General features: G+C 40.2%; 2 protein-coding genes and 1 long non-coding RNA gene across 7 annotated transcripts in view; 2 read left to right on the top strand and 1 right to left on the bottom strand.

Moving 5' to 3' along the window:
• Window positions 1–34: 34 nt before the first annotated feature.
• LOC116604591 lies at window positions 35–616 on the top strand. The gene has a single exon (XM_032367168.2). It carries the CDS (start codon window positions 35–37, stop codon window positions 614–616), a length of 582 nt encoding a protein of 193 aa, XP_032223059.2.
• A 1083-nt stretch (window positions 617–1699) lies between these two features.
• Window positions 1700–2155, bottom strand: LOC125568280. The gene is made up of 2 exons (XR_007312221.1): window positions 1975–2155; window positions 1700–1789 (listed from the first exon to the last, which is right to left on the bottom strand). It is a non-coding gene; the product is annotated as an uncharacterized LOC125568280 (long non-coding RNA).
• A 5030-nt stretch (window positions 2156–7185) lies between these two features.
• Window positions 7186–15840, top strand: part of LOC116609934 — a 35252-nt gene continuing 26597 nt past the window's right edge. Inside the window, exons 1-3 of one of the 5 annotated variants that reach the window (XM_032370764.2) lie at window positions 7186–7376; window positions 10325–10512; window positions 15588–15813. In XM_032370764.2, the coding sequence (XP_032226655.2) occupies window positions 7317–7376; window positions 10325–10512; window positions 15588–15813 (474 nt within the window). In that variant the 5' untranslated portion in view covers window positions 7186–7316. Of the gene's footprint in view, window positions 7377–7826; window positions 8501–9875; window positions 10140–10324; window positions 10513–12369; window positions 12515–15587; window positions 15814–15840 lie in introns of those variants that run through there. The other 4 variants (XM_032370765.2, XM_032370766.2, XM_048730175.1 and 1 more) reach the window with 4 other exon arrangements.

Below are 15840 nucleotides of genomic sequence, written 5' to 3'. Positions count from 1 at the left end.
GCTGAATTAGAGGCTACCATTTTCGAAGAAATAAATGGGGAAGGGAGGGCTCAAATGCAACGCTCAGAAGCCACTAGTACCCACTGAATCGTATCAGAAAAGACCCATTTCCGATTTGAACCCCAATGCGCCCTCGTGGAACCAGTCCGTTGAAATGCAAAATATCAGGGCTGATGTCAGCAGCGCAGCAAATCACGGTCACGATAAGTCCTTTGAGAAGTTAGCAGCTACATTGAGGCAAGGTTTCACTCTACCTAGGCCTGAGATTCAGAGATTTGACGAAAACCCGCTAAATTATTGGTCGTTTATTCGCTCTTTCGAAAATAACATCGACAGAAACACTTCTGATGAGAGCGAGAAGTTAACATATCTCCTCCAGTATTTTTCCGGTGACGCAAAGCGTGTCATTAGTAGTTGCGTGACAATGGATCCGACAGTCGGCTACCGTACCGCCCGGAATTTACTGAGGCAACGTTTTGGCCATCCATACACTATCGCATCTGCACACGTTAAGGAGATTACGGATGGCCCACCGATTAAAGCGTCAGATGTACAGAGCTTGATGGGGTTCGCGGACAGACTTAAAAACTGTGAGAACGTTTTATTGCACTGTTAGTTTCAGGGAGTAGTTTTAACTCCAAAAAGGGAGTAAAAAACCGAGGTACAAAATGACTCCCTTTTTGGAGTAATTTTTTACTCCCTTTTTCCTACTCTCTCAAGGGAGTAGATTTTACCCCTGTAGGGGAGTAACTAAAGGGAGTGATTTACTAGGTTGCTTGCTATTACTCCATTAAAGGAGTACAATTTACCCTCAAAATGGAGTTATTTTTTACTCCTTTTTTTCCTACTCTCTCAGGGGAGTAAATTTTACCCACTTTAGGGGGTAGCTAAGTGGAGTAATTTACTAGGTTGCTTGTTGTTACTCCATTAAAAGAGTACAATTCACCCTCAAAATGGGAGTCAATTTTTACTCCCTATTTTATTTCCCCCTACTAATTGGGTAACTAAAGGGATGATTTCAACCCCCTCCCCCCTGTTTTTACAAAATGGCCGTTTAAACTCCACCTACTTCAGGGGTTAATACTGGAGAAATTAGAGTAATTTAGAAACACCAAGGAAAAGACGTTATTATGAATTTGACAAATCATTTAATTAAACAATTCAGTTTAAAAAATAACAAAAATATAAGTTGAAAAAATGTTTGAAAAATAATAGTCATTTGACATAAAGTATCCAGGACAAAATTACTAACAAGTGTTCCAACATAACAAAGCTGAAACAAACATACACAATATTATTTTTCTATAACTTTTAACAGCTTTTGAACATTACCCTTTTTGGCGTCATTACGGTTTTCCAAAAGAACTGCCTCCTCCTCCATCTTTGTATATTCAGATAAGAAACTAGAAGCCTAATGCCTCTATATGCACCATTTTTAACAAATTTAAAAATTTGAACCTGGTAGGCTAGCTTGAAAAGATAACTAGGTTCTTCATATGCAGGGTTTACTGTGATCAGAATATACGGACAAAAACCAACTACAGTAACATTAGATATTCAAAATAAATATCTGGACAAGTTTTAGGTGCAAGACTGATTACTAGGTTTTTACTAAGCTAAGTTATTCAATTTTTTGCTTCAAGTAACAGTTTATAAAGCATAGGCGCTTTAGATGTAAGTACAGTGATTAGTGAATAACTTTACGCATTGATACATTCCTTATACCTCAAACTTCTTTCTTTTCTGGCTTTGCAACTCGAGCACATTTTACTATCTCTATCATAATGTCCTGCGAAGATAATAAGAGAAACACATAAGAAGGTAGTATTGCTTTGGAAGATAACAAAGAATCACAAAACATATCAGTCTAGTTCGAGAAATCCGCTCACGAACGATGATTTGATGCTGAAGTTGGTCGCAAAAATCACATTTAGTATTGAACCTATCACATTAAAAAGCCCATTACACACTAACCTTTAACTTCAATCCATGTTCTGACATCAAATCCTTAAAAAAGGTGAATTACGCGTAGAAGACGGGAATAAACGGCTATCCGTTTGGAGGCTATGGCTTTCGTTCGACCGTTATGATTTTGCGCCTTGGGCCCAAGCCCCTCTCGGCCACTTAAAGCGAGGAACGCCTGGTACATTTTGCTTTTACGGGCCCTGGTGAGCCGTCTTCTATTTGCAAAGCGGGACTTCTTTTTTTTTATAATCTCAAGTAGCATTTCTATTAGAAACAATATATATGATTTTATAATGTTCAAATCGGATCTAAGAATTTTATACAATTATCACCCTACCTATCTTTCTTTTCAATGCAGTACTAATTATTCTGAGCAAATTCTGAAAGTACACCACATAAAACTCATGTTCGAGTCCAATGCCTGTCTTTGATTACATTTCCTATTGTTGTAGTACAGCTGACAATATATGCAAGTATGGTGAGGCCTGTTCTTGTATTGAAAATGTTCTTTTAGGATTTCCTAAGAATTTCCTAAGAGTTCCTAAATTGTAGAATGCTTCAAATCTTCTTCCTAAGATTTTCTTATCCAAATTATTCCGATTTTCTGGTCTACTGCTTATACTAGGAAATCCTAGGAATTTTTAGGAAGTTTAATCATATTTTGTTGTTTTGATCGAACTTAGGAAATCTTAGGAAACTCCTAGGCACAGGGTAGAGTTTTTTGTCTCAACAATAAATACGATAAATTATTATTTTTATCTGTTGTCTTATATAATAAAGACTATCGTTTTCCTTCTTAAATTCAGCTAATTCAGAGTAAAAAAACAACTCGCTTTATTTTATATATTTGGTGTGGTTTGTTACTGCTCTAAAAAGATACAGCTGGAGTAAAAACTACTCTTTCAACACGAGATGGCTGGAGTAGTTTTTACTCTTCAAAACCTACCCCCTCAAAGGAGTACTTTTTTACTCCATTTCTTGACCATCTGGAGTAAAAATAACTCTTTTCACTTCAGATAGTTGGAGTAGCTTTTACTCTGCTAAAATTACCCCCCAGAAAAGAGTACTTTTTACTCCATTATTTGACCAACAAGAGTGAAAATTACTCTTTTTCTAATAAACATTCGATACTAATTCTCAGCAGAGTAAAACTTACTCCGTTAAGGGAGTAAACAAAAAAAAATACTCCTCAGTGGAGTAGTTTTTACTCCAATAAAGGAGTTCAAATTACTCCTTTAAAAGTACTCCATCGCAAAGAGTAGTTTTTACTCTCTGAGTGGAGTAAAAATAACTCCCTGAAACTAACAGTGTGTCCATAGATCATATAGACGAAATAAATAGTGCAGAAAACCTAAGAAAGGTCGTAGAGCGATTACCGTACTCATGGAGAACCAAGTGGCTTGACAGGGCGGATGCCATACAAGAGTCTGGGGCGAGGCCTAGAATCCATCATATCTCAAAATTTGTTTCGGACAAGGCTAGAGCAGCAAATAACCCGGTGTTCGGAACTGTGTGTAACGACTCTAAGGACAAACCAAGGTTCACGGGTAATAAGAACAGGGCAGGCACACCTAGCGCGAACAAGGGTAGCACACATAACACTCAGGGGCTGCGAATGATCAGCTTGGGTCAGGCGATAAACCAGATGTGAAAGCAGACGTGAAAGCGGGCTATGAGGCGCGCGATAAGCAAGTGAAGTACTAACAACTCCGGTCAATGAAGACCAAGTACGACTGGCAACAGCAAGGTGCGGTTGAGGATAGTACCGGTAAGGCTAAGAGGAAGAGAAGGACGCAGTGTTGCAACATACGCTCTACTCGACAACGGATCAGACGTTTCGCTGTGCGATACAAGTCTTGTGCAGGAGCTTGGAATCGAAGGAGTGGAGCGATCGTTCTTCCTTACAACGCAAGAGAAGAAAGAAAGTTCGAAGACGGGTTTGGAGGTGAAGATGAAAGTGGAATCAATCGACGGTGCAGAGAAGTTAGACATCCCGAAGGTGTGGACGGTGCAAAAGCTGAACGTTTCAGCTAGTAGTATACCGACTGATCGGGACACACAGAACTGGGACCATTTACAGGGCATCAACTTGCCTGAAATCGACGACAAAGAGATACGTCTGCTCATCGGAGGCAACGTGCCCGAAGCATTCTGGGTGCTAGAAGAGAAACGGGGTGGCAGAGGCCAACCGTATGCAGTGCGTTCATTGTTAGGATGGGCACTTCTCGGTCCAACAGAGGAATGCTCGACAGAGGCCGATGGCGGTAGCGTGAACTTCGTGCGCCTAGACGAGTCAGAGGTGAAAACTGACGACCCTTTATTGAGGAAGCTAGAGAGTTTCTGGAAATCGGACTTTGTAGATACCGGTACCGTTACGCAAGCGTCCATGTCAGTGGAAGACAAAAGAGCCTTAGCGAAGATAGAAGAGTCAGTTGGGATGGTGGACGGGCATTATCAGATGTCGTTCCTAATAATAGACCGTTAGCCGAACGTAGACTCTGTTCGTTAAAGAAGAGATTCCAAGCCAATCAGGAGCTTTTCGACATGTACATGACTGCTGTAGATGATTATATTGCGAAGGGATACGCGAGAAGGGTCCCAGAAGAAGAGTTAGAGGCTTCTGGCAAGCCGTTGTGGTACTTACAACACCATCCGGTCGCACATGCTCAAAAGAAAGGGCGTGTGCGCGTAGTGTTCGACTGCGCGGCTAAGTATAAAGGCACTTCATTGAACGATCAGTTATACCAGGGCCCAGATCTGACTAGCAATCTGACCGGGGTGTTAACGAGGTTTCGACAGGAGAAGGTTGCCATGGTGTCAGACGTGGAAGCTATGTTTCATCAAGTGAAGGTCGATAAGAAGGATCAAGACGCTCTCAGGTTCCTATGGTGGCCCGACAATGACTTGACAAAGGAGCCTGTCGACTACAGAATGGAAGTACACATATTTGGAGGAACGTCTTCACCATTCTGTGCGAACTACGCACTGCGACGTACTGCAGATGATAACAAGAAGACTTTGAACCAGAAGTCGTGAGTTCAGTTAAGAAGAACTTTTACGTAGACGACTGTCTGAAGAGTGTTGAGACAACAAGAGTGATCTTATCGAGTGATCTGAGAGAGCTGTTGACACGTGGTGGTTTTAAGCTCACGAAATGTCTAAGCAATAAGAAGGATGTCATTGAAGCGATCCCTAAAGGTGAACGAGCAAAGTCTGTGCTGGATTTGGACCTGAACGAAGATGAGCTACCCCGAGAGAGGACACTAGGCGTCCAGTGGAATGTAGAAACTGATATGTTTGAGTACACGGTCAGTCCCAAGGAGAAGCCCTTCAGTCGTCGCGGTATACTCTCGGTTTCGAGCTCGGTTTTCGATCCGATAGGATACCTGGCTCCAGTGATACTGCCGGCAAAATTGCTGCTTCAAGACTTGTGCAGAATCGGATACGGATGGGATGACACCGTTGGAGACGTGGAAGCGCAGAGATGGAAGGCTTGGCTCGAAGAGCTACCGACGTTGTCAGAAGTCAGATTGGAGACATGTATAAAGCCACCGGAATTTGGGAGAGTGAAGAATGTCCAGTTACATCATTTTACTGATGCGTCGTCGTACGCTTACGGAGCCGTCTCGTACACCGCATTCTAACGCGGTGGGATTGGAACCGGGAGTGAGTCTGGACGACATCTTCAAGCGCTATTCGTCATGGATAAAGTTGAAGAGAGCAGTGGCCTGGCTGTTGAGATTTAAGGAGTATCTAAAGAAGAAGACTCGAACCACAAGCGTCTCAAAGGAAGCAATTCAAGGAAATCTCACCTGTAAGGAAGTCAAGTGCGCTGAAGTAGAGATAGTCAAGTATATTCAGAGACAGGAATTCGGAGAGATGATCGAATCCCTTAAGAAAGTGAAGAGGAATAGTGTGAGAGACCAATCGTAACGAGTCCTCAAAGAAACAGGTCCAAGCGGCTCTATACACAAGCTGAGTCCAGTTCTAGACGGAGAGCTGCTAAGAGCCGGAGGAAGGCTAGTAAGAGCACCTGTGGGGTACGAGTTCAAACAGCAGATGATCCTTCCGAGGAAGCACCACTTTACAGAGATTATAATTAAAGAGTGTCACGAGGATACTTCACACATGGGCAAATAGTACGTATTGTCAAGGTTGAGACAGAGGTACTGGATTCTGAAGGGCAGAGCGGAAGTAGGACGCGTACTTGGAAGATGTTTCGAGTGTCGCAAGCAGAATTCTCCAATGGGGGAACAGTTCATGGGAGACTTGCCTGAAGACCGGTTAACGCCTGATGATCCTCCATTTACAAACGTTGGAGTGGATTTCTTTGGACCGTTGTACGTTAAAAGAGGACGGAGCAGCGTAAAGAATTACGGGTGTGTTTTCACGTGCTTAACCACAAGAGCTGTGCACATAGAAGTGACGGAGTCACTAGAAACAGATGCGTTTTTAAACGCGTTGAGAAGGTTTACCAATCGGAGAGGAAGTCCGACCGTCATTCGTAGTGACAACGGGACGAATTTCATCGGCGGCGAGCGGGAACTACGTGAAGCCATCGGGGCTTGGAACCAACAGAAGATCGCTAACTTTCTAACCCAGAGGGGCATCAACCCGCCTGCAGCTTCTCACATGGGTGGGATCTGGGAGCGTGTTATAAGATCGGTGCGCAAGATATTGAATTCTTTATTGAAGAATCAGAGTGTCACCGGAGAGGTCCTGAGGGCACTAATGACGGAAGTAGAAAGTGTGCTTAATAGCAGGCCACTTACACGGAGCGGCGATGATCCACACGATCTGCAAGCCTTAACGCCCAACCATCTTTTACTGTTGAGGTCAAACATGAACTTACCACCAGGGCTTTTTGATAAGGCCGACGGCTACTTGAAGAGGAGATGGAGGCAGGTGCAGTATTAGGCGAACACTTTCTGGAAACGTTGGATCGCTGTCTACCTACGTTTCAGGAACGACAACGATGGCGGAAGCCTAGGCGCAATTCCCAGATCGGAGATCTGGTGCTGGTAACAGATGAGAGGGTACCCTGAGGGCATTGGCCTCTCGGTCGTGTCACTGCAGTCTGCGAGGGACGAGACGGATATGTGCGCTCGGTGACTGTCAAGACGAGGAACGAGGCGAAGCTCAAGCGGCCGATCGCGAAGCTGTGCCTATTAGAGGCGGACTGAGACACTAGTTTGTTTGTTAGTTTAAGTACCCGAGGTATCGACGAGTGTAAGGTAGTTACAGTAGATGAACTCGTTAGTCCATCGGGGCGGCGATGTAGCGTCGATACACCACAGGCGGCCCAAATGCCGCCAAAAGGGTCACGTGTTGTTGTTGTTGAGTGTGTGTGAATGAGAATGGCGAAGAGTCACCAAGGAATGTGTGTCGCCAAGAATGAAGGCTCAAGAGTCGTAAGTTTATTTCCTGTTAGATTTTTATATTGAGCTATTGACTGTAATTATGTATTTTGTTTATGTTTAGCTTTAATATTACATGCGAACGCGTATCACGACAAATAAAAGCGGCGAAAGGTGTCGAGCTGGATTGCACGTGAACGAGTTGTCGTACTATTAGAAACTCTTGCGGACGTTGATTTAGAGAACTCGCACATCACTACACGGCTCATCAGTTAACCTTATAGCAAGCTTTCTTTCTGACTGTTTATTTTAAGCAGCTCAATGGAATTTATTGTTGTAAAACAAAGAGAGGGCTTATAAATTACCCAGGAGACCCAGGGAACGAGGTTGACAAAGAAGTAGAAAGCGCGCCTCAGTCGATTGACTGGGCACGAGAGTTCTGTGTTTTTCCCATCAAACTTGTCGTAAATAAGATAAGGGGGGATAAGGGAGCGATATTCAGTTCTGATACATGATTTCTACCTTTTTTCGTTTTGCTCTAACTTTTTCGTTTTCTTTCTTGAAATCGGAGGAACTGAATGTTCTTCCTCGTTTTATTTGCTGTTGCTGACAGTTGAATTGTTCCTCCCAGATTATTTACGTATGACTTACAATATTCAGTTAAGGTCCAAAGCCATTACCTTAATTTCATGCACCTTTAGAAAAGAAAAACGTCGATTTTCTAATCTCCACCCTCAATTGAATTCCGAGACGAAAATCCGAGAGCCCATCTTTATTTCAAAAATTTATTCCACTTTGTGTTTACCGGGATGCGGAAATTCAAGCTACTTTAATCCCCAGTATTATAAAACTTTAATATCTCGCCCATTGTTTAAAGTCGGATCAAAACTGAGTTGTTCCATTAGAATTATTTGACGGTGCTCTCTCCCGCCATATGATAAGATGTACGATCACCGGTTAATTAATCGGTCAATTCACTCCTTTTCACGCAGGTTCCTTAAAATATGACACAAAGACGAGCACACTCCTACTGTTCTAGGAGTTCTCTTATAGGCATTTGTTATTTAATGTGTTTACGGGTTTAATAGAAGGCTGTATGTCGGCAGCGGAAACATATACCATCTAGCAAGAGCAGTCACAAAAGAGATGCGATGGCTAGTCGCTTGTCTCATCGTTACGTGAGTATTCACGAAGTGTGTATACTATCTTAGTATAGAGCTATAATCGATTAATAACTATTTTATGTGTGTGAATACAGCTGAATAGCGAGAAACATTTAACTATTTCAAACCAACCAAACAAATCTATACCGAGCAAGAAAAATAAGAGCAAGAAAACAAAAATCGAGTTTATTGCAAAAAAAAAAAAAAATGAATGGTTCTTTTATCCAGCAAGTTAATCGAACGGATCATGAGATCAACAAAATCCGAAAATCCCTACAAATTTAGCAAACACTTTCATATGACGATGGAGGTTTTTGCAGCGAAAAATAGCTTTTCGTTCCTTTTAATATTCTGTATCTTAAAACAGTCCTTTTGATATCCCAATTGAACAAATAAGTCTGAGATTTTTTGCTTTTTCGTGCTGGAGACCAAGAGGGACGAGTGGTTTAGAACACAAGCTGCTCTTGAGAATTTAGAAAATGCTGCAAGCAAAAGAAACTAACATTGATAAGTTTTATTACTAATAAGTTTTTAACTAGCGTGCGTTGTTTATCGACTGATAAGTTTTGTTATTAAAATGTCTTTGGCGTCTTAACCTCCAATCCTGTAAAAAAAGATATAAATAATAGAGCCAGACGTGAAAAACAAATCATTTTGTTTGGTTCAGTTATTCCCATTAAGAGAACTTTAGCTCAGATTCGTGCAGTGAATAAATTCATATTATATGATCGTGACGTCGGTTCTTTGAATCCTTCAACTTCAATTAGGGAGAACAGGTCATGAATCAACCATCAAACCGTTTCCCGCCACAATGCTGCATTGACGTGACTATAAGCAGAAGATGACGGCTAATTCGCGTGTTGGCGTGTTTGCGTTTAATGACTGAAATATCAACCACCAACGTTACATTAATTGCTAAGACGCGCCGGTATTCGTCAATGGCCAGTTCTGATTGAAATCCAACGCATGCGCATCGAAGATACAAGTGATTTGAATGATTTTTTTTATATTATTGAATGAAACCGATCGAAGTTAATCTTACCTTAAAAGACGCTACTTTCATCAAGTAACGGAACTCATAAATATATATTTAAACTTTTTAATTCTTTTTTTCATTTTTTGGCGGTATTGTCATCATTATTGTTTATTATTGTTGCCCTTTTTCAACCTCTTTCTTTACCATCTTGTAATTAAAATATCTCATATTGTACTTCGCATTTTGCTGTTGGTGCGTGATAAAATTGTTTTTTTTTTTTTCTTAAACTATTAGCTTATTATATTAATTGAATCTTGTTATTTGAATTGAGTTTTCGTGTAATTTTTGTCGAAATGTCACGCAAGCGCTCACGGAACTAATGTAACAAAAGTGTATGTTAATCTTACAAATTGACTTCCACATGAATGGATTCCCACAGCTGAGCATTTTGTTTACATCAATTTATTGCTTGTGCTTTGTAACGGCGCGTTGCATCTATGATAAACCATCACGTTGTTACCGGATTTCGGTCGGTTTTCCAGAGACCTCCAAGAAGTTAAAGTAATCCTCAGTCATCTCAAATACGCATAAGAATTACTTTCGATTTTTCTTATTGTGTTGTGCAAATTTGAGGCTCAATGAGAGCAGAATTAGAAAGTTTGGTTATAAATATTTGAGGTATGGAACCCTACAATATCGACAATGCTTGTGGTTGGTACTTATGATCAATCATCAAATAGTACAAGCTTGAAACATTTTCATCGAAGAAGTGTTAAAAGATTTAGCTGTAAATTCCCACGCGTGTTATTTCGCAGGGCACGTAGAGACATCATCACTTAGCTTTAGTTTGTCTCTATATTCAGGTCGATACAATCATCGAAGCCGACGAAGAAGATGATAACGATACAGTTCCAAAGAGAAAACAGAGAAATGATACCAAACAGGGTTATGTGAGCAAGAACATTGAACAGGAGTTGATGGAATCGAAGCGTTTCTGGCATCAAATGATGGAGAGAAAAAATGAAAATTCTTTCGAAAATTTTACTCCAAGGTATTTTATTGGTATAACTTGAGATATATACTGAAATTGTACTGAAGTACTCTGGTACTCCAAGTTTTCAATTTTAAGCTGCTGCTTTATTCTCACTCCCCCCTCTAAATGTCTTTCCGTGCTCTTTGATTACGCCTATCGATAAGGGACAACAAACACAAAACTATTAATTTATCTAATTGAATTTCAATCATTGAATATGCCATTTAAAATTAATTAGTCATATCTTAGATTTATTACCGCTCTGTTTTTATACAACCTCGTTGACAATCATATTGTGTTCATGGTCTCAGAATTGCCACTGTTGTCTATTTATTTTATTTGTCTTTTTATTGACGAGACTGGATAGCATTCATCTAATATATATTTTTGGTGCATGCATGTGATAAAATATACACAATTTTCGAATAATGTATGATATAAAATATATTTCGACCCTTGATTCTACCCAGATGGCTGGCATTTCTTGCTTTGTTTGTAAGTGTATTATTTTTTGCCCCTTGATAGTTTGAAATTACTTTGTGTGTTGGTCTTTCTTGCACCGTAGGAGTATTTTTACCTTTAGGAGAATCATAGTCTTTAATAGCTTACAGTTAACTGATCCATTAAAAGCATAAGAGCTTTTATACTGGTTTATTAATCATTTTAATTTTGATTTTGGAAAACAAAGCATTTTCGAAAATTACTTGCATTCTTTAGATTATCACAAACACTATTTTATATAGGACGGTTCACATTGGCTAAAAAATGAAATAAAAATCACAAAGAATAAAAAAAAACATATCTCACATATGATTGATCAAAATATCTGAAATACAATTCATGTCACATGATCGAGTCTTAAGCTCGCAGCATTGCGACTGTAAGTCACCTCTAAATATTGACATGCGAGCATAAGCCTTCCTTGACAACCAGCCAGTTGAAAGGCAAGCAATACGTCCCACTAATCACTTGTTCTTTCGTTCGGTTTGCTTAGCTAAGCTCCGTATGTGCCTACGACGCCAACATGACCTCCCGCCACGATTCTAAACTGTTGTTCATAGAATAAATAGACGTAGTTTCCTTCAGTTCCTTGTGAAAAAAAAAACAGAAATTACTCACAACATTTTTCTTGGAAATTAGATTTCGTTTCAAAAAGGCTTCTGTTCTGGATATCACCTCCTAATCTCTTAACAATTCACACTTCCTTTAACACTTTAGTAAAATAGCTTAGTACACTTTTCATGTTGTTCTTGACTCCTGTTAAGAACAAGGGACACTCGATAAAAAGCATGAAGATTTAAGTGATCATCTTATCGTCACGCTTAACAGTTAACTCTCTCTCTCTCGTGATCACGCTTATCAGTTAACTCTCGCTGTCACGGACACCTTCGGTAATCTTAGTGTTGGCACGGGCATAATGATAATCTTCTCTCATTTATTTGTTTTCATGTCCGCAATAGTTATAAGGTGTCCGAATAAGGGTGTCCACAAGGCGAGGGGTGACTTGTTATCAGATGTTAAAGACACGGCTGGGGTAGTTTCACAAAATAGCCTTTTTGACAACTGTAGACTGTGTTTGTGTTTGTCAAATTACAATTTGTGTGCTATGTTGGGAACTTAGTATACTCATCAAAGTTAGACTGAGTAGAATTTTTGATAAACCCATAAAGTATTTTGCACTTGGGTAAATGACGCACCAAAATGTACGTCCCGGTCCCAAAATGAACAAATTGGATTGCTTTATAATACCCGAGTTAAACATCACGTTCATATATTAAGGTGTGACAAATTCTCTTCCTTGGTCCTGGCTCCCCTCTCTCTACTATGACACGAATGATTGATAACACATAATAGCCACTAATCAACAATGCTAATTGATGGTTGAATTTCAAGTGCACAATAAACACCACTAATATTTACTGCAAAACCAACGGCAACACCAACGGCTGTTAACCACCGCACTCATGGGCCTGCAGAACCTTAGGAAGGAGCACGAGGGAGAGAGCTGTCAATGAGTTAGGTAAAATGTGTCCAAATCTTAGCGAGATTTTGACCAAGTTGAGAACTTGTAGTTAATTTATTCATGGTAAATTTCCTGGTCGTGACAGATGTTTTTAGCGTTTCCTTTGTATTTAACTTTTATCTTAAAAAAGACCTAAAATGGGAAGTCTGCGAATGCTATCTCTCTGCTCTTATCTCCAGTATCGCGTTAAACCCATGTAATGTCTCCTCTTGGTTGATAAACAAAGGTTGACACGACACTGTGTTAGGCATAAATAACGAAGGTTCCCGAAAAAGCGCTATCATTCTTTGTGATTATTACACTACGCGAGTTATTTGACCTATTATAACTTGTTATCGCAAACATTAATTAGTAATTTGCGTCAATTTACTCGCCATCGCTTGATGAAGAGTCAAACCTACAGTAATTGCCAAGGGCACTGTTTCTGATGTTATCATTTGTCCTTACATTAATCGAAATCCGTACCGTGTCGAGTAAGAGTTTTATTCTACTGTCATATAAACTTAGTCTACATAGAACTCTTTTTTTAAGGGTGAATCGTGTCTTAAACACATTATGCCCTTATCACTTATTGATCTTTGTGTTCGTTTAGCGGATTATTAAAGCCTGTTGACACTGATGTTAAGCAATCAACTTATTCAACATCAAAGACAGACTACGCAATCTTTGTAAATATGTATGCTATGAGCCAGAATTTTCATGAATTTGTTTAACTAAACCCTCGATAAATTTCTTACTGGTAATTTTAGTGTTGTTTTGCTTCTCTCCCTTCCTTTGTAACACACAGGCAGTCAAACATAGATGTGTTCGCCGGAGTTTTAACTGTGATTACGACTATAGAGAAATGAGTCCTGTAGTTTTTTTTTTTTTTTTTAGCGTTCGATAAATTATTATAAAACAAGTGCTTGCTTCTTCAGCGAGAATCCCTCTTGTCTTAGTCAAATATGATATTAAAGTACATACTTTTTCAAGAACGTTTTTTAATACTATAGGGTTTTTGTACATTTATAGTACAACGTTTTCAGAATGGGTAGTTGTTGCACAGAGAACCGTCCAACTAGTAAAAAAAATATTTTAAATCTTTAATCCCTAATATTTATTCATAAGTTCATTTATAATCTAATGATTAGCCAATTCAAAACCTGAAAACCCACTAAAACAATGCATGTAACTTTAGTTGTCTGCATGGAAAAGCGTCCAATTGGTAAAAAATTGAAATCCTTTTATTTTTATTAACAGTAATTGTTTTTTTATTACTTTACTCAGCTCCTGGCATACTTAGCGGGACATACTTAGTATTCGGGCATACTTAGTATTCGGGCATACTTAGTATTCGCTAGCGTAAGCGCGTGTCTTCCGCAGTACAGACAAGGTGATTATATGTGCATACTTAAATATTCCCCTGGTTTTCCTATAGGTGATTATCTGCGCTAGTATTCGCCGCTTCTTACGCTAGTATTCGCCGGCGCAAACTCGTGTCCGTCGGGCAAACGTGGTGATAGTTTGCGTTAGGAGACAGTAAAACTTTGGACATAATATTCATGTTAAAAATAGTTTATTAACAATTTTTTTACATGTAAGTCAGTGAAATGTAAAATACAAGTGCATAATGTCTTCAGAATAACAAATCCCATACTATGCTTACATAGTTAGTAGTAGATGGGTTGCTAAGCCAGTGATAAAAACATAAATACGTTCTATAGCTAATTTCGCGTTGCATCAATAGTCAGCACTTAGTGAGGCAGTACTAAGTATCAGTACTAAGTTCAATAAGAAACTGATTTATTAAAAAAAATAAAAATTTATAAACCTGTGCAACAAATTGTAATATTCAGAGTGTAGTGTACCTTTACCGCTTTTGCTATCAGTAAAAATATTTGCGATATTACACTGTAGAATATTCGAGCAGACGCGGTGTCCACCTCATGTCTTACCACGGGGGAAGACTTGCGGAAAACACGAGTTTACACCCGTGGATTATTAGGGGAAGACATGCGAATACGAACAGAAGGGGGGTTACCAAAGGGTGGTTATGCGAATATGCGCGTAAGACATGGGGAATATTCCAGATCTTACACTGAAGAATATTCGAGTAGACGCAGCGACGACCTCATGTCTTACCACCGGGGAAGACTTGTAGAATACACGAGTTTACACCCGTGGATTATTAGGGGAAGACATGCGAATACGAACAGAAGGGGGGGGGGGGGGGGGGTACCAAAGGGGGGTTATGAAGACATGCGAATATGCGCGTAAGACATGGGGAATATTCCAGATCTTACACTGAAGAATATTCGAGTAGACGCGGAGTCGACTTCATGTCTTACCATCGGGGAAGACTTGTGTATACATGTTTTACATGTAAAACACGAGTTTACACCCGTAGATTATTTGGGAAAGACATGAGGTAGACACTTAGTATGCACCTTGTCTTCCATGTGGTGTAAATTAGATGCATACTCGCATCTTCCGCGTGTCTTCACACGGTGTATATTAGGGCATTACTTGTTGTAATTTATAGTCTTGAGTATAAATCGGAGAATACTTAGGGAAGACACGGGAATATTTACCCCTAGGGGGAAGACGCAAGGAAGACAGAGGAAGATTTCGAATCTTACTTAAATCTGCCCTCGGGAGTATATCTGAGAATACTCGACTGTTTTTTTTTTTGCACTATATGGAGACTGGATCTTTACTAAACCATCTCGCTCCAGTGAGCTCTAATTGACCTTGTTCTCTCTAATCATTGCATAATTACGTTCGGGCTCAACTTTAGTATACAAGTTTTTACTAGGGTGCAGAGTCAGGGCTGGGGGATGGGGTAGGGGTAGGGGGGAGCGAGGACGCCTCATTTTCAGAGGGAATGAATTTTGACAGGTTTACAAGTCTGTAAAACTACAAAAACTTGTTACAAAAAGTTAAAAAGGGCCCTACTGAACCCCCCCCCCCCCCCTCCCCCTTTGCGCCTCACAGGTTTATACTGGGGACATTCAAATGCACTTCATTATGGTTGTGAAGAGCCCGTTTAACATCATTCTTTCGGTAACCAGTTACTCCCTTTATTTCTTAGGTCTAGGTCAAGGACAAACTCCAACGAGGTGCCTCTCCCCCTGAATGCCCCAAATATGCGCATAGTGAAGCGAAAGACCTCTTCCAACTCAACGACGACACCGGTAACATTCGGCCCCAGGCCTCGAGCCTACACAGACCCTACGGACCTCCTGTGGATCTGTCGTCAGAGAGGGACATGGTTACAAGATAATAGAGACGCAGAGCATGTGAAAGAGAATCGCAAGGTAAAATATGACGTAAGGAAGGTAAGA

Source organism: Nematostella vectensis, chromosome 7 (assembly GCF_932526225.1).
Source record: "Nematostella vectensis chromosome 7, jaNemVect1.1, whole genome shotgun sequence".
NCBI classification, from domain to species: domain Eukaryota; kingdom Metazoa; phylum Cnidaria; class Anthozoa; order Actiniaria; family Edwardsiidae; genus Nematostella; species Nematostella vectensis.
This window is presented reverse-complemented; position numbering and strand designations above follow the sequence as displayed.